Below are 25,023 nucleotides of genomic sequence, written 5' to 3' on the forward strand. Positions count from 1 at the left end.
GGTTGCAAAATATTTTCCCACATTAGGACTTTTTTCTCTAAGGCCAATAAGTAGAATTCTGATCTCATCTGTTGGGCCACCTTCTTCCACACGCCTGCTGTGCAATCTACATTTCTTCTCAGAAACAGCAAACAAGACTCCTTGTGGCTTTTGGCAATGGTTTTCTTCTTGCCACTCTACCGTGAAGACCAATTTGTAGGGTAACAGTTGTTCTGTTGACAGATTTCGCTACCTATAGGCTGTGGACATCTGCTCCTCCTTCAGAGTTACAACACAACAGGCCCCTTGGCTAATTCTTCTTGCTACTCAGTCAAGTTAGGCCTGTCCAAAGTGTGATCAGGGGGTCATTTGAGGCCCCTGGACTGATTTTATGGCGCTTCTGACTGCAAATGTGTCCCTCCAACACAGGTGGCTGATGCGGATGGAGGCTTTTTGTAATTAATTAAGACAAAATCTGATTTTAATTTTATACGTTAAACCTGGCTAAATACAGTAAGTGTTTTCAAAGAAAGAGATCCAAACATTGTTTTTATTGCTGCAAATAGACAAAATTATTTGTCTATTTGGACTCCTTCTTTAAGGCAAACATGCAAAGTGCTTTTGGATCTTCAATGTTTTACTGCCTTTCCTATAAAGAAGTAATTTGTTTGATTAAAATATTGCATCCATAGTTAATTGTTGAGCAGGCAACAGAAATTCACAACAAGTTTTTCTAGTTTTTGTTCAGATTTATTTTTTTTGGCCCACAAATACTTTTGACTTGGCCACGCGAAAAAAGTTTGGACACCACAGGTGAGCGATCAAGTGTTTGTGGGTTCGAAGTTGTGCCGCTGCTCTTGTTATTTCAGATACTTGATTTCATAGTGCTGCGTGCCGTGTTAAATCATGTTTGGGTTAGGTTGTGATTACTGAAGGCCATGAAGGTCACTCTGGGTTTTATTTAGGGGTATTAAAATGAAAGCGACAGAATGCACGCGTACACCACACCATTCGGATTTGTATATGTATTTAATCTTGAAAACTTTCATATTTTCCATATTTCACTTTTCTGCACTTCTACTGCACTGTTTTCAAAAAGCGAAAAAGTAGCCGCCTTGTTGCTGTCTCACGTTGATGACGTGTACAGCTTCTGTTTACTAAGGAACTGCCCCCTGGCTTCGCTGTAGCATTTTATCCCCTAATCCAAAACTCCCAACATCTGCTTCCCAGACAGGTACGGCAGCTTTCTCTATCGCTTGTACACGCCCCTTAGACTGAAAACGCGTTAAGTCCTTGTGTCGACATTTTAAACTTATGCCGAAGTAGATCCGCAGAGACGGCATGATGACAGTTTAGCTTGTTGCTCCTCGTAGGCGCTAGCTAGCTAGCCGCTAACCACTATCAGCTAGCTAAGCAGTGTCAGCTGTCGAAACCTGCTCCTGCTTTTAAAGCTAAAACTAAAAAGCCTTCGAGGAGCACCGAGTAAATTGGACGGACAGTTAAACAGACGCACGGGTTTCTGTTTAAAGGGGCTAATATCGTGAGAAGACGGGTGATCTGCTGACAGGTGAGCAGCATGGTGGAAATGACCATCATCGCTCACACTGTCAGATCTGGGCTCTCTCCGTATGTTATGTGGGAAAACGTTCAAATCTCTGCAATAATGGTATTTCAGCTAACAAGTAACTAACTGTTCTTTATTTTTGTTTATTTTTTGGTTATTTTCCCAACAAATGCTTTATAATTGGTAAACTTATGACTGTATAATCCTAAGGACAGCATTTTGTATAGTTTTGGTTGAGTATCATGGCTCTGATCATGTGTGAAAGTAAATTACTGCCAGCAAACCGGTTTAAATTGCTATATTTTCTTTTTGAGCGTATATGAAAATACGTTTTTCGAGATTCCCACCTGCTTGTAAAATATTTTCAATCCTTACACTTTGTCACATTGCGGACACAAACCTGGATGCAGTTCGTTGGCTTTTTATTGTGATGGACCAACGTAAGATAGTGTGTCTTTGAGAAGTGTGAAGAAAACCATGCCTGGTTTCAAAAGTCTTTACAGATTCATTTGAAGTGTGGTTTGGCTTTTTTTTTTTCTTTAAATCCTGCCATCAGCAGACACCTCATTAGTAAACAGAGACCATCTATTTGGAACACGTTTGGCTTTTAGGTTTTACTTGCAAAGCATGCTTGCCTCAAAATCTTACACACCCTGAACGCAGCACCACAAAGGTAAAACACTGCCTCATCCATGATGTCGGGAAGCGGGGCACATTCTCCAACAGGAACAAGAAAGCTTGTTAGAAATTGATGAAAATATGTAACGGAACTAAATATGTGAAAACCTGTTAGAGGTTGTAAAAATGTTGAGGACCACCAGGGTGGAGGTTCTCACCTTCCAGTACGACACCTACCCTAAACGTACAGCCAGAATTGCAAGGGAATGGTTTCGGATCAAATTATGTTCCGGTGTTGGAATGGCCTAGTCAAAGTCCGCTCCCAATTCCCATGGAGAATCTGGCCGACACTTGAAAATTGCAGTTCACAGTCTGACCTATTATGCAACATTAATAGATGTGCAAAGCTGGTAGAGACATACACTTTTTAGATTTACATTTCAAAAAAAGTTATATTTTTCCATCTATTTCACAATTTTTCTCTTCTTTGTGTTGGTCTACCACTTAAAATCCCTTTAAATACCTTAAAGTTTGTAGTTGTACTGAGGTGAAACTTGTGGTAAGCATTATTTTTTTTCCCCCCAAGTCTCTGGAGGTTGAATACATTTTTATACAAATGTTTTTTGTTACAGTACTTGAGACACTCAGTTGTCTAGTTATATTCATAATGTAGGTAAAAACCCCAACTGGACCCAACTATTAACCCGTGAACAAGATTTTGAATGTTTCGCGACACAGAAGTGTCACAGAAGCAGAGATGTGGGGTGACGGAGTAAAGAGGCTGTTGTAACAAATATGTTACAAGTTTGGAAGTAAAGGAGGATCTTTACTCTATGCTACCTGCCTACCTTACTAAATATATAACTAGCTACCCATCTACCTAACTCAATAACTAATTATATTTGGCAAGCCATGTTTAAATTCAGCAATGCAATTTTAACATGAACATAAAGGACAAACAAAACGTTCATCAGGCTCTAGTGCGCATGACAGGATCCCAGGACTAATCCAAACGATGTCCCTGACCGTTAGTAACTTTGCGGCGTTTTATCTTGTTTTGTAAGTGAGGCTGTGATGACATTGCCCTGACATTGGGAACTCAACAACTAATGATGCCACCGTTTGAACAATGCTTGTTGTTTCTGCATCGCTCTTTCAGGCTGGGACCTTCGATGGAGTGAGTGTTGAGCCCCGGTGAGATGACTGACCAGGGCAACAACAATCACAACATCTCCTGCAACCCCTTCGCTGCCCTCTTTAGCTCGCTGGCTGATGCCAAACAGTTTGCATCCAGCCAAAAACCACAACAGCAGTCTGCCCAGCCGCCCTGTGAGTAGAGTTCAAAGTCGGCTCATTACAGAATCCACACTCTGAATGTTTTGTACAGAACTGCTTGGTGTTGCGACAAGTTTTTCTGACATGTTCTATTGAATAAAGGTAATGGGGGCACCACAGGGCGAAAACGTATTTTGTTGTTTGTTTGTTTTTGTTTTTTTGTGGGAAAAAAGACAAATGCAAGCCCTGTATCAAAAAGATATAGAAATGCAACGAGCCTTCAGGGAAATATGAACGTAGTTTTCCAGCAGTAATTGTAACATATGGGACATTTTTTACTTGGGGTTAGTTACTTAAGAAAAAAAAAAATCCCTGGCTTCAGTCACTCACTGGGCATAAAATAGTTTTGCATACTGCTGATGTTGGCTTTAGTGCCGCTGCAGATTGGGTTTCCTTTTGATCAAGTTTCCATCTTGTGACCATCTTAGTAGAACAGTTTGCTACCAGCTTGGTTTTACCTGGACCCCTGTGCAGCTTCAGTGCAGATAAACCGTGGATCCATTTGGTCTTTTTGTTCAGTATTTCTTTACCCGTAAGAGGTTTCCGTTGTTCTGACCTTGCTGCGTTCCTCTCAGCCGCTTCTAAAACCAAATTGCCACAGGTTTCGACAAAAATTCTGTTCCTGATAACATTTTAGTGGTGATAATGATCCAAACTAATCAAAAAAGGTCTCCGTTTGTAGCATGTAAGTTGATCATCTCAAAGAAGTTTATATATATATATATATATATATATATATATATATATATATATATATATATATATATATATATATATATATATATATATATATATACTTTATTTATTTTTTTAATTACCTGAATAAAGGGCTAATTGGTTTTTATTATATTAAGACAGTTTATTTTTAACAAGCTGCCTTCTTTTTTTCAAGGCATTCAATAACATCTCTAGTAAGAAATTTCTATACACTCACCATTGGCATAAACGTCCTATGAATTTAAAGCTTTTAATGATGCATTCAAACTGCTCTTTTTTTCTTACAGTAGGAAATTATTACAACATACAATTTCAATAAAATTTAAGAAGCTGATGGCAGCACAAGTTTCAATGAATTGTGGATTATTTTCCAATCTACACAAAGAACAATTATACATGCAGACTTGAATATATACATCTACTCCCACTAATATTTCACTAGCAATGACCAAGCCACAAAGATATCAGATTAAAGGTTTATTGAAGGAACGGGTCGAAAGGATGTATGGATTGAACAGGAAGTGAAGATTGGGTCATCTGGGGAGACTTGGTTGACGGCTTAAGAGAATAAGACTCATCGTGGGGGTGCAGTCTTCTGGAAATGGCTTTCCCAAACTCACTTAGGACCCCCCCAGATGGAACCTAAACCAAAGAGAAGAGGATAAAAGATGAGGAAATGGGGATGAGGGTGATGGGTTGAGGAGGGATGAGTATGATGAAGGAAGAGAGGTGAGGGCGATAAGATGAAGGGGAGAAAGAGGGACGAGGAAGATGGGGGATGAGGGTGGTGGGATGAAGTCTAGGAAGAGGGATGAGGATGATAGGAGATGAGGGTGATGGGATGAAGTATAGGAAGAGGGATGAGGATGATGGGAGATGAGGGTGGTGGGATGAAGTCTAGGAAGAGGGATGAGGATGATGGGAGATGAGGGTGATGGGATGAAGAATAGGAAGAGGGATGAGGATGATGGGAGATGAGGGTGATGGGATGAAGAATAGGAAGAGGGATGAGGATGATGGGAGATGAGGGTGATGGGATGAAGAATAGGAAGAGGGACGAGGAAGATGGGGGATGAGGGTGGTGGGATGAAGTCAAGGAAGAGGGATGAGGATGATGGGAGATGAGGGTGGTGGGATGAAGTCTAGGAAGAGGGATGAGGATGGTGGGAGATGAGATGAGGGTGGTGGGATGAAGTCTAGGAAGAGGGATGAGGATGATGGGAGATGAGGGTGATGGGATGAAGAATAGGAAGAGGGATGAGGATGATGGGAGATGAGGGTGGTGGGATAAAGTATAGGATGAGGATGATGGGAGATGAGGGTGGTGGGATGAAGTATAGGATGAGGATGATGGGAGATGAGAGTGATGGGATGATGAGGGATGAGTATAATGAAAGAAGAGAGGTGAGGACGATGAGATGAAGGGGAGGAAGAGGGACAAGGAAGATGGGGGATGAGGGTGGTGGGATGAAGTCTAGGAAGAGGGATGAGGATGATGGGAGATGAGGGTGGTGGGATGAAGTCTAGGAAGAGGGATGATGGGAGATGAGGGTGATGGGATGAAGTATAGGAAGAGGGATGAGGATGATGGGAGATGAGGGTGATGGGATGAAGTATAGGAAGAGGGATGAGGATGATGGGAGATGAGGGTGGTGGGATGAAGTATAGGATGAGGATGATGGGAGATGAGAGTGATGGGATGATGAGGGATGAGTATGATGGAGGAAGAGGGATGAGGACGATGGGATGAAGAATAGGAAGAGGGATGAGGAAGATGGGGGATGAGGGTGGTGGGATGAGGAGGGATGAGTATGATGAAGGAAGAGAGGTGAGGATGATGAGATGAAGGGGAGGAAGAGGGATGAGGATGATGGGGGATGAGGGTGATGGGATGAAGAATAGGAAGAGGGATGAGGAAGATGGGGGATGAGGGTGGTGGGATGAAGAATAGGAAGAGGGATGGGGTGAAAAGGGTTTGAGGGTAAGGGAGTGTGGGGTTGAAAGAACATGACAGACTGAACTGGGTATAAGTGGACTGCTGGTTAGTTAGAGGTGTTTTTGAGGCGTGGCCATGCTCTCAAACCTATGTTAACATTAACTTCATATTAACATGTTTCATAAACTGGAAGATGCTGAAAGAGCAGTGTTGCTGACCACGGTGGAGTGAGCTTTACATCAGTGAGCTTTACATCACTGGGTTCTGAGGAACCTGCAAAACGGACACCTTCAAGCTCTACCGTACTTACATTTGCAGCTGCCAACACCGACGTTCAAAATGCCTCTATGAAGAAAAGCTGTTCGGATAACGATTAGGTTTTAAACCTAAGAACATCTGACCAGCTTTTCCGGCCTGGCGGTGACAGCATCATGCCGAGGGTCAGTTTTATTATCCCTCTGGTATTGGTCCGCTGCACAAAGCAGAGGCGTGGTTAAGAATGGGGGACAGTCTCCAGATCAGCATCCACGCGGTTGAAACGTGGACACAGTTGGGTTTCCTTACAGGGAAACATTCCCAAACATAAATTAAACATCCACTTCAACCCTGTTGAGAATTGGTAGGTGATTTTTAACAGCTTGGTGCATGCCAGGACCATATCAATTAAAGCTGCTATATCTAAGTAGAGTGCTCAAACACCCAGCCAGAACTATGCCACAGGCTTGCTGTTTACTGCAAAAACTGTTTGGGCTCTGAGAAATGTAACCAGGCATTGAATAATATTAATAATCATGTATAGAAATAGAGCTGCACAATATTATGAATCCCAATCATCAACACTGGTGCAGGATTAGGTAGGAGGATGTATTTCAAGTGTCATGCTTTCATGCCGCTCATATTTTAACCTGAATTTGGTCAGTCAAACGGACTCTACCTGCCTTTTAACGTTAGTGGCTGAGATACTGAAGCTCACAGGCAGTCATCATCGTCTTTTCACATCTTAACATCAGGGGCAAACGTGTGTGCAAGGGTTTTAATCGCAACGTCCCTCTCTCTGCCGTCGTAGCGGAGGACTCGGGAGAAAGCCAGTCGGAGTCGGAGAACTCGGTCTCCGACAGCGTCGACGACAACGATGACTCCGTGGCAGAGATCAGCCGCTCCTTCCGGTCCCGGCAGGAGCTTTGTGAACAGCTCAACGTCAACCACATGATCCAGAGGATATTTTTGATCACTCTCGATAACAGTGAGTAAAAGCCGATCACCAGTCTGCGTTTGCAATGTTGCTTTGAAACAACATTTGCTGGGTTATACATTCATCGCATAGCGTTCAGATATTGTAACTAACTCAGACTTTTAAAAAACTAAAATACCCCGCCCACAGCATGGAGGAAAATGTAGTGAAACTCTGTCTGGCAGCTTTTAAATGCATTTGCACTGCAAAAACAAAACTAAAAAAAAGTTAAATCTTCGCGAAATGAGTGTATTTGTCCTTAATTTGAGCAGGTAAATAAGATGATTTGCCAATGGAATGAGATTTCTACACTTAAAATAGGAACATTTCATCTCCATCATCTCATTTAGAGTGCAGTATATCTAATTATCTTATTTTAGGGGTCAAAATACTCATTTTATTGGCAGATAATCTTATTTATCTGCTCAAATCAAGGACAAATGCACTCATTTCAAGATGATTTTACTTATTTTTAGTTACGTTTTTGCAGTGTGGCTGTAAGATGACACCAGTTGGTACACTTGTCTAATATGAAAGTTGTGTTTGTTAGAAAAACACAGAGAATTTGTGCACTTCTCCTTTTTATTTTGTCTGTTTTCGTTGCTTTTAACTCTCGGACAGGATCTCAGATAACACCATTATTCTGAGATCACGGTCTCTTTTTTTTTTTTTTTTTTATTACATTCTGCATAATCTCTTGTTTGCAGCTAGTCTGTGCGTTTGCAAAGTAAGCCAGTTGAATTTTATGAGTAACAGACGTTCTCCCCCTGAAGTCCTGTGGTTCTAATAAAGAGGACAGTCGAAAGCTGGAGGCTTCACTGATGACGGCACCGTTCACAAATAGTTTTGGACTCTGTTTTGCTCTGGGGACGTTGTCTGTGGTTTGCTCAATATCTGCAAAAATCAAAGTCATACTTTCCAGTCAGTAACAGATGAGTCACCGCGCTTAAAGGCGAGAGAGCGCCCTCCACCGCTGCAAGGTCTCGCTGTGAGCTCGCCGGGTCTCTCATCAGTCAGACTGCTCCAAAATGAGTCACGATGTTCAGGAAACCAACCCCAACTCCCCGCCCCCCCTTTCGTTCACGCACATCTCCGGCATGAGTGGCTCTCCACTTCTGTGCTGTAAACACATGCTGTGCTTCCTAATAGTTTATATCAGGAGTCATCAGTTTAATTTCAGCGAGATCTGCCCAAAACAGATGTCGCGAATCACCAGCGGCTTTATTAGCTACCGCTTTCTGGTACGAGGTCGGGACCCTTTTATTCCCATCAGACCCGCCTTTGTTCTTTGTGGCCTAGATTCAACAAAGTATTTGAAGTATTCCTCTGAGATTTTGGTCCACATAGACCAGGGGTGTCTATGTGGACAATGATAATGCACTAATAATGCGTTATCATTATTCAAAAAAGATGCCAGTGAGTGTATGCTTTAATGCCATACTGGGGATTTAATGTACTTTAGAAATAAAGTTAGATTTGGCTTTTTTTTTTTATTTACTGTTAGTCAAGTTTAAAACGTTTCAAATATTTTGGCTTCATTTATTTAGTTGTGCTTTATTTTGTTTGCGCCACACTAGGCGACCCTAGTCTGAGAGGAGGTAATGGGATCCCTCCTCGGTGTGTTTACCTGGAAGAAATGGCCGCTGATCTGGATGGCCAGGACTGGCTGGACATGGACAACATAGAGCAGGTTAAAAACCAACATCATGTTTTTGCAAAATGTTAAAAAAAAAGCGCAGTTTGTGAATGTATATTTCTTTACAATAAGGCTGCACCTGCCCCGATCCAAATTTCCTATGAATCTCTCTCTGTATAGTGTTTATTATTGGTTATTGTGAAATTCTTTGAAAAATTAATGCTCGATTTTGATATATGTGCTTTAATTTGCTCATACAATAGTTATTTTGTTGTCTGATTTTAATTGGCTTCTGATTAAGAGAAGATAAGATAGTCTTTATTGATCTCACATTGGAGAAATTCACTTGTCACATCGACTCAATAGTCAGGAGTAGGAAAGGGTGCATCAGTTATATACAGTGTATCTATCTATCTATATATCTATCTGTCTGTCTGTCTGTCACATGTACTGACATATATTCACTTGGTGATAGCAGCAGAAGTTCTTCCGGATCATTGCACAGGTTATAGCAAAGTGTATTAAATAGATTATTGCACATTAGTTATTGCCCAAAGTTATAACAGTTGTGGTTACAGTTATTGATAGCAGCAGAAGTCACTTCTTTCAGGATTACAACTCCTGCTCCTTTCATGTGCTTAACTGTGATGTCATCATTTCATCTGTTTTGGTAGTTGTTTTTCATGAATTGTGGATAAAATCATTAAAAAAATGTCATATTCTAACGTAGTGTTCTGGTAACAAAGTTAAATTAGAGCTCTGCAGAGCGCAGAAATAGATCTTTGATGGATGCCAGGTGGTTAAAACACAGACGGCAGACGAAAAAAGCAAAACATGCAGCACCTACAGAAGTGGTTAAATGTGTCACCCAAGACTTTTAGACCTTAATGTTACAAAGCAAAATGTGTAGAGCACATTGTGCTTTGTAACATTATCTGTAACACTCTGGTTGCTTTAGGGGCTTAGAAGATGAATGCTCTGGGGTGAAACGTGCTTATGTATGTTTTTTCTCCTTTCCCCTTAGGCTCTGTTTAACCGCCTGCTGCTGCTGGAGCCGGGAAACCATCTCATTTACATGACATCCTGCAGTGCAGTGAACCTGTCTGCTGACCGGGATGCTGGAGAAAAATGTGCCATCCCTTACCTTTTTGCTTGTTACCAGAGGGCCAATGAGGAGGTGAGCTGTTTTTCTGTAAGTTGAGCATAACTTTCCACCGTGTTCTTCAGTGACTTGATGATGACACCCTTTTTTTTTTTTTCTTTTATCTTTGCCCCAGTTGACAAAAGTACCCGAGAAGTTGCACTCGTTTGCTGTTCGCTGCAAGTCCCTGACGGTGTCCAACGCGCGGACCGTTCTGCTCACCCCAGAAATCTACGTCAACCAGAACATCCACGAGCAACTTCTGGACCTCCTGCTCGAAGGGTTCAGAGGAGCACGTAGGTCCAGCTTCCGGGGTCCCGACTGTCTCGGTTTTTCCCGCTTGTCCTCAGCCGTGCTCAACGAATCGTTCTTTTCCATTTCGCTCCCGCGTTTCAGGGCCCGAGGAGGTGGTCGAGTTTGTGGAGGAGGTCATCGCCGGCCTGCTGTCTGACCAGGAGGTGCGCACCTTTGAGGAGGTGATAGTTCCGGTCTTCGATATCTTCCAGGGGCGCATCAAAGACTTGGACCTTTGCCAGCCTCTGCTCTACTTCTACCTGGATGTTCTCCTCTATTTTAGCCACCATAAGGATATCGCCAAGGTCAGGAGAAAAAAAAAAAACAACAAATGTGTGATTTCAGCCACATTCTACACTTTTTTTTAATGAAACTGTTCATTTACTATTTGTTTTTTGCAGGTATTGATGGAGCACATACAGCCCAAAGACCCAGCTAATGGCCTGCAGTACCAGAAGAGCCTGCTGGGGGTGGTTTTGAATATTTCCTGCTTGCTGAAGACGCCAGGTGTTGTAGAGGGGCACGGCTACTTCCTGAACCCCTCTCGCTCCAGCGCCCAGGAGACAAAGGTCCAGGAGGCCAACATCCACCAGGTATACGGCCTTAATCCGTCCGACTTGTCGGGACTCTTTTTAGATGAGAGGAATTAAACTTTGGCTTTCTTCCGCAGTTTATGGGTCAATTTCACGAGAAGCTACACCAGATCTTGAAAAGCTTGCTGCAGCGCTCCAATGAGACACGCCACTTGCTGCTCACGTGGCTGGGCAACTGCCTGCAGGCTAACGCAGGCCGAGCCAAGATCTGGGCCAACCAGATGCCGGAGATCTTCTTCCAGATGTATGCCTCGGATGCGTTTTTCCTCAACCTGGGTGCCGCTCTGCTGAAGCTGTGCCAGCCGTTCTGCAAGCCCTGTTCACCCAAACTGCTCACCTTCAACCCCACATACTGCGCGCTCAAAGATGTGAGCGAAGACGAGCGGCGTAACCGTAACATCCATGCAAGAGGTCATTGTATACAATGCCTTGCAAAGGTTTACATCCCCTCTGAGCTCATTACAACAACACATTTCAGTGTATTTATTTGGGATTTTATGTGACAGACCGACACAAACAAGCACATAAAATCTAGTACATAAAAGATGTACTAGTTTTCAAGTTAAATCTATGGGGTGTTATTCTAACACTTGCTCTGATCTAAGCTGTGGATCTCTGCAGCTCCTCTAGAGTTGCAATAAGGGCTTCACCTACCACTTATTTTAGTAAATAATTGATATATTTTTTTATTAATTTAAAGAGATACTCTTCATAAATTAATATAACCTAATAAACACATATTTTAAAGTAAAAAACAAAAGTTAAATCCATTGCAAAATGTCTAATATATCCATCCCTGCTTGGTAAAACAATAGACAATATAACTAGGACTGCAACTATTATTTTGGTAATTGTTTATCTCTGTCCTTTTTTTTATTAACAGATGAATTATTAAATAGCAAAAAGTGTTGTTTTTTTTAACAGAACTTGAACCAGGCGAAGCTTAAACTAAGCCATTTGAGTTCTAGATACAGCATATTTAGAGCCATAGAAGCATTTTCATCTTAAATGTAAAATGTGTATATTTCTTTGTATTGTCCTGGCTTAATGCTCTGAGTGGGTTGTTCCTTAAGCAAACAACATGACATATATTGAGTCTGTAGACTCCAGCAAACGATTAAATTACTAAATTAGTTGACAATTATTTCAATAATCGATTAATCATGATTAATCTGATTGATGTCAATGACCCCACCAGAAAATAAACTTTCTTAATGGCAGGGACTCAAATGCTTAGAAGGACTGACAACGCTGTTCAACTGGTCTGCAGAAATTAACTTGACATTAGTTTCTACATATTGCTGCAGTCATACCGGAGTATGGACCGAGTAGTTGGGGGGGGGGGGTCTTCCTGAGGCCCGTCTCTCCTTTTCCCTCGGATGAGGAAGGCAGCTATCTCAGTGATGGCCCCTCTTGGCCACTTTTGCTCGGGGGGGTCCCTTTGGGCATCTGGGGTTGTGGTTCCCCTATTGTCTGCCTCAGTGCTCTGGGGGGGGCGGGTCTTTGGCTCCTCACAACCACCATTGAGCATTTTTCTTATGGGCAAACCTTACATACACAAGTGCACAAACACCTACAGGTACTTAGACTAATCATGTATACAGAAAACCCCTGTTATTATCTTCAGCTGTCACTTGTATACATGTATTAAATAATACTGTATATTCTTCTTCAGTGATGGTATCCAGGCGTTGGTTGTTTGTACCTGTAATACTTTATCGGCTGGTTTTGCTGTTCTTTTTATATCTCTCTTTGCAGGTGTAGAAACAGACTCTGATGATGTTATCTTGCTCTTTCCCTTCTCCTATTTCACCTTTTTGCCTTTTAGCATTTTGTCTCATCTGTTTCTCTCCCTTTTCTCCCCTCTTCTACCTTCCCGTTTCAGTGTCCATTAAACATGAAATAGTCCCAGCATAAATGCTAATAAAGCTTTTTGCAAATATAAATCAAGTGGAGCACAATGGCAAAAGCGGTAAGGCTCCACTTGTGAAAGTAAAAATTGTTGGGCTCTTTTTGGCATTTTAAGACAATTCTTATTGCCAGACAGGAAACACAAAAAAAGGAATTGAACTCCCAACCTTTGAATTACAAGAAAACTACTCTTCCCCCTAAGCCACACTCAGCTTCAAAGTAAAGGGTGCTGGATACAGATGTACACACTCTCAAAGTTACACTACTCTGTGTTGGTCTGTTACAGAAAACTCGTATCCAGTAAGGTTTGCAGTTGTAAAGTGACAAAATAAAACAAAGTTCGCTCAGAGGGAACGCTTTCATAAAGTTTGTTTCGGGTTTAAACGTTGTCTCCAGTAGACCCATTTTAAACGAAACAATTCAAATAATTGTTAGAAAGTTAACGCGTGAATATTTCTTTACCAGGTCTGGAGAAGGAGACGTGCCTGATCCCTTTGCCCCCCCAGCAGCAGGTGGAGTCCGCGCAGTCCTACACCCTGCTGACGGAAAACCTCATCTTCACACAACTCACCATGCACCTTGGCTTTCACAGGTACAGATAACTACCGCTGTATATACACATATTTATAGTAGTATTTACCGAAATAGCAGCTTTCCTATTGAGTCTTCCAGCTTTGTGGAACCCCTCTTTATAATCATAAACACTGCGTGCTGCGTGTGTCCAGACTCCACGAGCAGATGGTCAAGATGAACCAGTCGCTCCATCGGCTCCAGGTGACGTGGCAGGACGCCCAGCGGACAGGCAGCCCCATGTCAGAGCAGCTCCTGGAGCAGTTTGAGCGTCTGATGATCGTGTATCTGTCAACCAAAGCTGCCACCACGCAGCCCGCCATGCTGCACTGCTGCCTTAACCTCCAAGCTTCCACCGCCGCTCTGCTCGTTCAGCTCGGCATGGGAAACCAGGGGCCCGAGCACGTAGCACTCACCTTCCCGCTGGCGTCCCTGCACAACAGCACGCTCTGCTACATACCAGGTAGGCTAGTCTGTAGCGTGGCCGCGGTTAGTTGCATCACAATGCATTCATTGAGTGGAAGCTAAGCATTCCCGCACATGAGTAGTCATGAGTCAATCTTGTTTGTTAGAGTTCTTCGCAGAAAACATGGGAGACTTCTTCATCTTCCTGCGTCGCTTTGCGGACGACGTCCTGGAGACCTCTGCAGAGTGTCTGGAGCACATCCTTAACTTCATCACGGTCTTCATGGGGAACGTGGAGAGGTGCGGGACTTCGTCCATCCTCGCAAGTGTCGTAAGGCTGAACCGGATAAATGATGTGTACGGTTTTTAACCTGTTGCTGCGTGTTTTTAATTGCACGAAAAAGGATGAAGAATCCTCATTTAAGAGCCAAGCTTGCAGAGGTGCTGGAAGCCGTGATGCCTCACATGGAGCCGCTGGCCCCCGGTGTTGCTCAGCCGATCGTTTTCCAGAGGGAGAGAGTCTTCTGCTCCTATGTGCATGCACCTCAGCTGGCTGAGGCCCTCATCACTGTGTTTGTTGACATTGAGTTTACAGGTACCTAAAAATATATATTTCAAGTGGTTGAATTTGTATTGCCTGTTGCTCCTAGCATCTTTACTGCTGAATTTAAATACCTACAGTATTGAAGTCAAGTCAGAGCTGACAGGTGTATCATATAAACTGGTTTTCTTTGACTTGAGGTTGCTAGAATCCATGTAAAGAGGAGGGAGGCGGGTTTTAATGAACTGTGTGGCTTTACCTCTGCATTTTGTCACACGTAAAAATGGGAAGTTGCTTGATGTTAAATAAACAGAATGAAGCTCTTTCACTTTACTTTCCGGTTGTTTTCACTCAGGTGATCCTCATCAGTTTGAACAGAAGTTCAACTATAGGAGACCCATGTATCCGATTCTGAAGTACATGTGGAGCAAAGACAGCTACAGAGAGAGCATCAAGGTGAGCAATATTCTTAGTTTATTCATCCCAATGCTTCCCCGGCTCCAATTTAACATTCATACTGTATTCCCAGCGACATTCAAGTCTTTTCCCTCTTAATATCATGTTTTGTTTGTGCTTTTTTTTCCACTGGATGTTGGTCCTTTTCTACATTGTTTCACTGGGAGATGCCAATAGCCGTTAGCTGCTTCCTTGTTTTAACCCGTGCTGCGCATGAGCAGCACGTACTTCCGTTAATATTGTAAATAAAGACGAAAGGCTTTATTTACTAACAAATTGAGCAAAAGCAAAGAATAAAACACCAAAATAACAACTAATACTACAGCAGGAGGTTATAATTTCTCATAAAAAACTTTGTATGCAACTAGAGTGAGCTACTGACGTATAAACAGTGTCCGAAATTAACTTCCTGATTCACCGGCCAAGTTGGCCGGTAGATGTAAAAATCAACTGGCCAGGCATATTTTTTACCGGCCAAAATATTAATCCTCACCAGACGTCTCAATTTTTACCAGAAATTAGGAGTGAGATTAGGTACATTTTTGGGGGGCGTGGCTGACTGGACCCTGGAAGAGAAATCTTTGTTTCCTACCTTTTGATAGGAAAATATTAAGTTTATTATAAAAGGCACAATATGAATTATCAGATTCACATCAAGGCAATAAAAACACTACAGATTATCATTCTATCCATGTTGGTCTCATTAGTGAATGAGGCAGAGTTTCATCAAGCCTATACGGTCCAACATTTTTCCCTTAGCTGCCACACTTAAAGCATGCAGGGTTCACGCTGCGTCTTTACACTGATCCAGCTGCTGGATAAACAGTGGGCAAAATGCATAAATGAAGACTGTAAAGGGCTCCTTTAGAGGGGAGAGAAGGAAAAATGGGTCTGAGCTAAAGCCCCTGATGTTACAAGTTCCTTAAAATTACCCTTAAAAGTGCACACCTAAATTAGATGTAATGTAATTTTGCGCACCTGAATTCAAGCGCAAGGAACCACGCCCACCGAAGCACCGCTGGTTCTGTGTCGTTAAAAACAAAAGAGCATGAAACACAGCTACTGACTCTCCTATTGATTTCAATTGGGACATTTTGGTACGAGTGGAAGGACTTTAAACGCAGTGATTCACGTTTTAAAGGCTGGCCGCTGATAAAAGCACCTGGCTCCGAGAGGGCGGGGCGCAGTAAGAGCGGTGAAGCACAGAGACACAGCGCATGTAGTTAAAAAGAAATAACGTGGCTATGCACCTTTTTTAAGCTTAAAAAAGCAAAGAGTTGCAAAAGCATCTGCTTCTAGTTCAGTGACGCTGACCTATATTCTTTAATGTTTTAAACACGCTAAGAAGTCATAGTTTTCAGTTAAATGGATATATGAGTTAAAATGTTTTACTTTTCTATTTTCTCTGGGGTGGCTTGTTTCAGCATTTGGCAAACTATGCATCGGAGAACCTGGAGGCCATGAACCCCCCTCTGTTCCTCAGGTTCCTCAACCTGCTCATGAATGATGCCATCTTTTTGTTGGATGAAGCTATTCAGGTGAGCCTGACACAAACGAGTTCTCAATTTACAATTGATTGAAAATGTGTTTATTCATTGTGACAAAATCTTACTGGGAACCTCTGCGAATAATTGCGATCTCAAGATAACTCGGTTTTATTTTGTTTCTTGTAGTACTTAAGTAAAATTAAGATTCTGCAGCTGGAGCGTGACAGAGGGGAGTGGGAAAGTTTGGCCCCTGACGCCCGAAGAGAAAAAGAGTCGAGCCTGCAGATGTTTGGCCAATTGGGACGCTTCCACAACATCATGTCCAACGAGACTATTGGCACCCTGGCCTTCCTCACCTCAGGTCAGGCAGGAAAAACTGTTGCCTGAAATAATAAACCTTTAAAATGTTCTATTTTAGTAATTGCTCTCCATATTTGCCTCTACATTCAACTAAATGTTAAGTTTAGCCTGAAAATGTATTGAAGTTTGGAAATGGTCCCACACCAAACCACTCAGGAGGAAGTTCTGATTATTCAGTGATGTCCAATTTTAAAAGCGATTCAAGACTTTCATACTGTTGATGCTGACAAAAATATGTTAATACAACTGATATACAGGTATATTTATCTTCATTCACTGTAATTTTCATTTAAAAAAAACCAGGATGAGGCCTGTCACGATAAAAAAAATCTTGCTGGACGATAATATGTCCCTGAAATTATTGTGTTAAACGTTTATATTGTCGTTTGGAGACCATGTTCAACTACTATAATGGTAATAGCATAATAATGCAAGTACACTCTCTCAAAGATCAATAAACGCTGATTTCTAAAGAACATTTAAGACTAGAAATGGAATACATTTTGAATATAACTGGGACAGTCGGCGCTTCTTCTACCACTCTAACGCTAAAAGCAGCGCAACAAGCTACTATAATAACTTGTCACAACATTTTGTCGTCATACATAAAACGTTTAAATCAGTGACGGCTTTAGCCAGGGGCAGGTCGTCCAAAACGGGGACTATCCTCGGAAATCGGGGACCTCTGGTCACCCTAAACTGCACTGTCTGAGTGCGCGCCGTTTTCTGGGTCTCAGCTAGCACAACTAGCGCTTCACTGGCTTGCTACTCCTCAAGGGGCCACCCTCTTAACCTGACTCCGCCAGATGGATTTGCTCCGCATATCCATCTGGAAACCTTCCGTTGAAGTAATTTTGGGAAGGGGCGAAAATACTGGTTAGCTCATTGGCCTATGTTGGTGATAGACGGGCCAAATAAAACAATCAGATCAAATAAGCATACGACGTACTAACAGCGATGACGAAAACACAACCGCAAGCTCTTGCCGAAACCAGTCGGGAGAAGAGCAAAAACATCTTTTACTCTGAGAAAAGCCTCCAGAGCAGTGTTTTGGTCTTCTATCAGTGAAGAAATACTCTGTAATGCCGATAAAACTTGCTCGATAGCCATGCTAACGCTAGTTTCATCGGCTGAAGCCGCCATGTTCTTTAGACTGAACTGTCGCGCTTCTCGTTGCGTCACACCTCAACCCGCCTCAAAGCCAACGCTGATTGGACGTTCGTTTGGCGAACGGCTCCAAATTTTCTTTAACGGAAAGTAGCCAGACTGATCTGCGAGTGAAACCTTGAAAGCTCGCGAGATCAGGATGGTCTCACGAGGCTACCACCCTCTGAGGTACGTAAGGAGACCATGCGGCTGGGCAAGCACCTGGCGCAAGAGTTCACTCCTCCCCGTGCCAAGGAAGCGAGAAGGGGAGGGGTGAGTCGAGACGTTAGTCATCCAGACAAGAAAAACAAACAATCATGCAAATGGAAATTATCAAGCTCTTTTTGTCTGTCATGCGATTTGTTGTTTATTGCTTATTGCGACAGGCATAACTTGAACAAAAGCAGTTTTTATTGAAAACTTTGTCTCCATCAGCAGTATTGTAGGTTGCTGACACAACTCTTGTTTTTTTTTTTTTAGAGGTAGAAAAGAATGCATTTTTTCCCCCTTTGAAGTCTAAACAGATGTTCTAATCACTGGCAGCCCTAAGTCCTTATTGTACAGAGCCTGATAGCCCTGTCCCCAGGGTGGCTGAGGCTTAAATGCAGCTGGGACAGGAGTATTAGTAATGGCTCGCACAGCACATCTGTGTGAGTCATTACTAATACCCTTGGTGGTTTTTAACCTCATTTGTAATGATTTTACTCCCTGGAATTCGGTTTTATTTTATTTAAATAAATTCAAACCATATTGTGGCGGGTCATTGTTAAGCTGGACTGGAAGCTCCCAGCTTATCACGCCGGTGGTGTTTTAGCCATGGCATGAATGAAAAGACACACAAAGCTGGTAATGAGGGGAGCGTCCCAATTACTATTCATGACTCCCAACACAATCAGAGACATGAGAGATGATATTAGGAGTGTAAAAGTACCCAAAAAGGACTGTGCAGTGCGTACCATGGTGTTGAATTCACAGTTTAGTACAGCTAGAAATAAACAACTATGTATTTTTTATACTTTATTCAGAGGTAAACACAGAAAGTTAAAATACTAATTACTAAAATACTCAGTCTAGACCTGACCGGAGGTTTGGTTACTTGTTGTCCCTGAATGCACCATAGAAGGGGAAATGGTTGGAAAGAAAACCTGTCGTTGGATGGACTGCTGCGTCTAAATGTCTGCCATTACAGTTACAATAATTTACAAACCTCAGTAGCTTTATGCTGTAAAATGACACAAATCTTTTCATAAGTAGAACTAGCTCAACATTACATTATTCTGGCTATGTCTCTTAACTCACTCATCAGTGGTTTTCAGGTGCTGCAGTCTGTTTTTTCTTGACAGCAACGGATTATTTTTGTTTGTTTCTGTATTTCTGCCTTTAATTTGCTGCTCCAACTAAAAACGTTCTTACAGCGTGTCTCTTTAAACATACATAGCTTTATTATTTATTTAAAAATGTATCTCACTGGGCACAGACGACTGGCTGGCTTCAATAAATGCTTGCTCCTGCTGATGTTTGCTTTAATATTTGAAGTGTTTCGTTTCTCCCCTGCATTGACAGCTGTCTGAACAGAGCAAGCTGATCGGGTGACATCCCACAGCAGGAAGAAGCTGTAGCAGCCAATACAGTCTCTCATTCACTATAATAATACATTTTATTTATTTATTTATTTTTTTTTATTTAAAAGGCGCCTTTCTGGACACTCAAGGTCACCGTACAAAAGAATAAAAAACAGAATGTCAGAAACAAAATAAAAAAAAAAAAAAATATATATATATATATATATATATATATATATATATATATATATATATATATATATATATATATATATATATATATATATATATATATATATATATATATATATATATATCATTCTCTATGAACATCATTGTAAAGAGTGGAAACGTCTTAGGGTATTAAGGGAAACCCCAGATGATTTGGATCAGCAAATTGTGCTGCTTAGTCCATAATACAGTTTTCATAAACAGAATTGTACCCCCGAGGAAAAGGAATAGGGATATGAGTGTAGTCAGGGATTTCTGTAACCAAATTTTAAAACTTCTTGATTGGGACTTTTATGAAGTACTTTGTATGATTTGATTGAATTAACTTTGTAAAGTGCCTTGAGATGACATGCGTTGTGCATAGGCGCTGTATAAATAAAACTGAAATAAAGCAAATTGAATTACTTTCGATCGGGTCAGGACATCACTATTAATAATCTAAATTTTTATTTTGCCCTTGAAGTTAAACTTCCAAAGAAACTTTATCTGTGGGTCCAATCAATGGGTTTTACTGTATGTTCAAAGACCAGTGTTTCCTGAAGTATTATATTCCTTTTTTTTTCCTGTTCAAACTTTATATCTGAAAGCTTAAAGTGAGATTTAAAGATGTGTTGAAAATTAAAATTAAGCTAAGTCTTACCTGATGTTTGTTACTAGGGTTATTTTTGGAAGTAAACATATTGGCTATATTTAAATAATTGATTCTCCTCTGATTTTTTTCTGTTGCTCTTTCTCGCTCAGACATCAAGGGTATCTTTGTGCATCCGTTTCTGGCTGAGAGGATCATCTCCATGCTGAACTACTTTTTGCAGCACCTGGTCGGTCCAAAGATGGGTGCACTGAAAGTCAAGGACTTCAGCGAGTTTGACTTTAAGCCGCAGCAGCTCGTCTCTGACATCTGCACTATCTACCTAAACCTGGGGTATGTTAGAAAGATCTGTCTTCCTGTAATTAATCTGACAAAATAAAAAGTAAAAAATCTTTTTTACATGATAGAGTTTTTTATTGTTTTTTTAATTAATTTTCATTGTTGTAATTCAAATGTTTTCTTTATTTGAGAACTTTAAAAATTCCAAACTACAAAGGAAATAATTTTCTGAGTAAAGTTTAACTTGCTGCTTTTTTTACTTTTGCAGTGATGAGGAAAATTTCTGTGCTACAGTCCCAAAGGATGGACGATCATATTCACCCACCCTCTTCTCCCAGACTGTCCGTGTGCTAAAGAAGATCAACAAGCCTGGCGACATGATTGTAGCGTTTGGGCTCCTAGCAGATAAAATAAAGGTATTGGTTTTTTTTTTTTCAAACACTGCAAACTAGAAATTGTCCTGTGGTCAGTTTTTAATTGATCATTTTATGTCTTTTTAGTCCCATGCAGATAGGCAGCAGCAAGAAGAGGAAACCTATGCAGATGCTCCAGATGAATTCTTGGACCCCATCATGTCCACCCTGATGTTGGATCCTGTCCTCCTTCCCTCTTCCAATGTAACTGTAGACCGTTCCACTATAGCAAGACATCTCCTCAGGTTTGTGACTAATGCAAATACACTAAGTCTGTTATTTGCTCAAAGGCCATTATTTTATAACCTTTCCTTTTGTAATTGTTGATGGGAGTTAGTAGAGTTGTTGTCTAATAGGCAGTAACTCAATGACCTAAAAAAAACGGCACCCTATCCAGGGATTTAAAAGCGCTCTCTGCCTGTAATTCCTCATCATGGCAAAAAAAATGGTTGTGACAAAATTGTAATCTAAGCAACATCAAACGACAACAAAACATCAAGCAGCTGTCGCCTGTTTCTACATGGACTTTCAGGCGGAAGGAATTCTGCAATTAGCTGCGTTTCCATTAAAATATGTGCGCAAAACTTTGTCGATATTCGGCTAATGTCGGGAAAAAAACACAATTTAGGTATAGCGGTATTTCCACTGAATGAGAAATACAATTAAAATCACTTGTGAATCGTTGTTCACGCAATAACTTATAGAAACATAACAGCGACGGGTGTAAACACGACATATTCATATTTCAGCCAAAGGACTAGCCCTCATCATCAGCCATCAGCGGACTGCTGTTTATTTGGCTTGGGGGAGAAATGGAGGAGTTGCTGCTGCAGTTGGTTATCGTAACTAGGCCTGAGATTACTGATTTATTTAGTAAAGTGATCCACAGTCATTGGCAAATTCTTCCTGCCACCTAAAAAGTAAAATAAAGACATAACACCATGTTTTTCCAGCTATATAAGACAAATTATCATGCATCATTGGTAATGTTCTTTGAATTTTAGACTTGTCTCCAAAGGCTCTGTTTGTTTCAGATAACTATTTTAAAATCAATTGCCTGTTTTGAAAAACATTGAAATTGCAGTTGCTTACAACATTAGTGGATTGTTTAGCTCTGAAACGTTGTGATACTTAACTTACCTTTCAATGTATTTTGTACCCTTATTCTCACATTTAATCAACACTTAAAACTGTAAGTGCATCAGTAAAATGTTTTAAAAGTTCAAATTGGTTTTTTTGTGCTCCCTTATAGCGACCAAACGGACCCTTTCAACCGCAGTCCTCTCACCATGGACCAGATCAAGCCAAACGAGGAGCTCAAACAGCAGATCTTACAGTGGTTGGAGCAGCACCGGCAGGACAAGCAGCAGCAGCAGGAGCTGGGCCCCAGCGGCTAGTCCCAGACCCTCTGGCAGTGAAAAACAGTGGCTCTTCTCCCACCGTTGATTTGCTCCTTTGCTTCAGTGCAAATCCATAGTGGTCTCACCTCTGTGGATTTCTTCTTACTCCTCTGCCCTAGCTGCTATTGCGTTAGCCCTCTCGTGCAGCCTTCATGCTTAATGGATCCTCGCTGTGACAACAGACCATGCAACGTTCGCTTTAAAATCAATGAAAAGTAGCTGTGGTACCCGCATGGTACTCTGTCGGATTACCATTTGCAGCTCAGTTCAATATCAACTCCTGTTTCACCTTTTTTTATAATGCAAGGTAAGTATTTTGGGCCAGTCATGGGTTCAAATATGGATGGAGGTGTTTCAAGTTCCAAACCGAATTTACCCTTGTGAAGAATATACCATAGTCTGCCTTTCAAAGTTCACCAAGGCTCCATAAATTTGCACTCATTGTAAAAAAAAAAAAAAATAAATTGGCTACATAAAGTGAAATAAACTAAATTCCTATATTTTATTTGACAATGATTAAGTTTTACTTTGAGGTTTTAAAAACCTTACTGTATTTGCATTTTAAAATGGTTATTAACTGTTATCCAAAAGAAGTAGTTTGATTTTGAAGCAAGCTTGTATGAAGTATATGGATCAGTGCAGCTCCTGAAACCGTCTCATTCTGTTCTCATTGTAGAGTCGTGCTTACAGCAACTGAGAAGGTAGCCAAGACGAGCAAATGTTCTTGTATAGCAAACAAAAACACCATTTTAAGCAGATTTTGGCTGATTCGGCATTAGGATTGTTCTCTGACAGGGTTTGGATTCTCCTTGTTACCTGCTAGTAAGATACTTTCCACTCATAAGTACTCCACACAAAACACTTAGAAATCCCCCCAAATTTTCCTATTTAGAAAGAAATAATTTCCTTGTTTGGCTGAAGGATTTAAACTGTTTTCAAGCCATATATAGAAAGCAAAAAAGAAAAAGTAAAATAGAAACCCACGTTAAAATGCATAAATCCAGTGTAACTAGTGGATTTATAGACTCTTTGTTATGCAGATTGTAAATGTAGCAGCTACTTACAGCAGTTGCAACCTGATTGGGACTGTTACAAGTGTTTTTTTGTGGAGCATGAAAATATTAAAACCTTGAAGAGAGTTGCTGAATATGTTTAAAATTAAAAATACTTTGTTTTTCAGACCATTTGCAAGTTTTTTTCCAAGACAATCTAGCTGAGTAGCTTAATGCGTGAAATTATGGATACCCTCAATCAGACACAAAGTGGTGGTGATGGGGTATTCGTTTGGAGGTTTGGACTCAAGAAAAAGCAATTGAAACTGGATTTTGACATCATTATTGTAACAGAATCCCTTTATCTGCGTTGTCTGCTCAGATTTTTTTTTGTTTGGATACAGGTTTAAGTGAATTCCTTTCATAAACATTTACCTTGAAGTGTATAATTCATTTTCATCTTGTGAAATCAAACTCACCAGATAATAACTGGGTTATCCTACGTACCCATTTTGGACACTCTTCCTTTTGGTTTAAATAAGGAGCATTAACATGTAGGCAAGCAGCTGATCTGTAGAATCGGTGCCTAAAACCCAGAGCCTTGCTGTAAATCTCAGCTAATGAGTTTCATACCTTTAACACACACATGCTAACTGTTTTCTGTGAATATAAGCAGCTTTGTAGAAGATTGTTGTAAAAGAGGACAAGACTAAGTCTTGTTGAATTTGAGTGTTGTATTGAAGAATTGTAACTCGAGTAAGAGGTGATTAAAAAGCGAGGAGAGGATTTGTTGGCATGCTCTGATTCTGTTTGAAATATTTACCATCCTAATGATCTCATGGTTTAAATTACAATTAAATATTTTAGTTTTAACTGTGAATTACATTTTTTATTATGGATGTACAGAATGAATAAGAAATAAACTTATGTAAATTATAAAAGACATTGCGTGGTTTTGTGAATATAAGGGTATTGCTGTACATATATTCTTTTGGCATTCATTTTCATGATATTTTTCATATGATTAAAAAAACAACTAATCTCCAATTTTTTTTTCATCTACTTACCAGCATACTACAAAAATGGCCGAATAGGACGGAGTGAAACCCTCTGTGACCTGAAGGGATGTGGGTTCTTTCAGGCCCTTCTCAGATTTAAAGAGACAGCACCAACACAAGCTGCTATTAGACACGCCTCAGAACCAGGGGTAAAAAGGAGGATTGTGGGGTTAAATTAACAAAGAATTCAGACCAAAGTATTGCTGTTCCACTTTACGTAGACCACAACTGAATGATTTCAATGGGGAAAGGAAGGATTTGAAAGCATGATATGTCCCCTTTTAATACAAAATTTGGACAAGAAGAAGACTTACTCAGCTCCTCGTTCTGTTTTGGTTCATAAAGATCCAAAAACAGTATACTAGAATCAAAACAAAGTCTGCAAGGATCAAGAAAATGAAAAAACATTTGAGCAGGCGGATGGAGGATTGGGGTCTTTCTCACACATCAGTTCTCTGATTACCACTCACAAACACCTACAGGTGCTTGGATCTGGCTACTTACATACTCATCAATTTTTATCTACCACTCTCTACATTTCGTATTAATACTGTATATACTTCAGTGATGGCATCAAGG

At 40.9% G+C, this 25,023-nt stretch overlaps 1 protein-coding gene across 1 annotated transcript; it reads left to right on the plus strand.

Moving 5' to 3' along the window:
- The first annotated feature begins 1,112 nt into the window (after positions 1–1,112).
- On the plus strand, positions 1,113–24,172 carry ube4a (ubiquitination factor E4A (UFD2 homolog, yeast)). The gene is made up of 20 exons (XM_012868057.3): positions 1,113–1,213; positions 3,321–3,490; positions 7,216–7,392; positions 8,958–9,070; positions 10,041–10,193; positions 10,294–10,453; positions 10,554–10,756; positions 10,853–11,044; positions 11,122–11,455; positions 13,421–13,547; positions 13,681–13,988; positions 14,098–14,230; positions 14,335–14,525; positions 14,827–14,927; positions 16,352–16,465; positions 16,601–16,775; positions 20,455–20,635; positions 20,850–20,997; positions 21,082–21,239; positions 22,247–24,172. Exons 2-20 carry the CDS (start codon positions 3,361–3,363, stop codon positions 22,389–22,391), a joined length of 3,243 nt encoding a protein of 1,080 aa, XP_012723511.2. The 5' UTR covers positions 1,113–1,213; positions 3,321–3,360; the 3' UTR covers positions 22,392–24,172.
- The last annotated feature ends 851 nt before the right edge of the window (positions 24,173–25,023 follow it).

This window comes from Fundulus heteroclitus, chromosome 18 (assembly GCF_011125445.2).
Source record: "Fundulus heteroclitus isolate FHET01 chromosome 18, MU-UCD_Fhet_4.1, whole genome shotgun sequence".
Lineage (NCBI taxonomy): Eukaryota > Metazoa > Chordata > Actinopteri > Cyprinodontiformes > Fundulidae > Fundulus > Fundulus heteroclitus.

Excerpts from the sequence above, each read along its gene's own strand:
- ube4a (XM_012868057.3), top strand. The coding sequence starts at position 3,361 with ATGACTGACCAGGGCAACAACAATCACAACATCTCCTGCAACCCCTTC. Across the intron at positions 16,776-20,454 it reads CCTGGCCTTCCTCACCTCAG|ACATCAAGGGTATCTTTGTG; the intron begins GTCAGGCAGGAA and ends TTTCTCGCTCAG. Across the intron at positions 20,998-21,081 it reads TCCTAGCAGATAAAATAAAG|TCCCATGCAGATAGGCAGCA; the intron begins GTATTGGTTTTT and ends ATGTCTTTTTAG.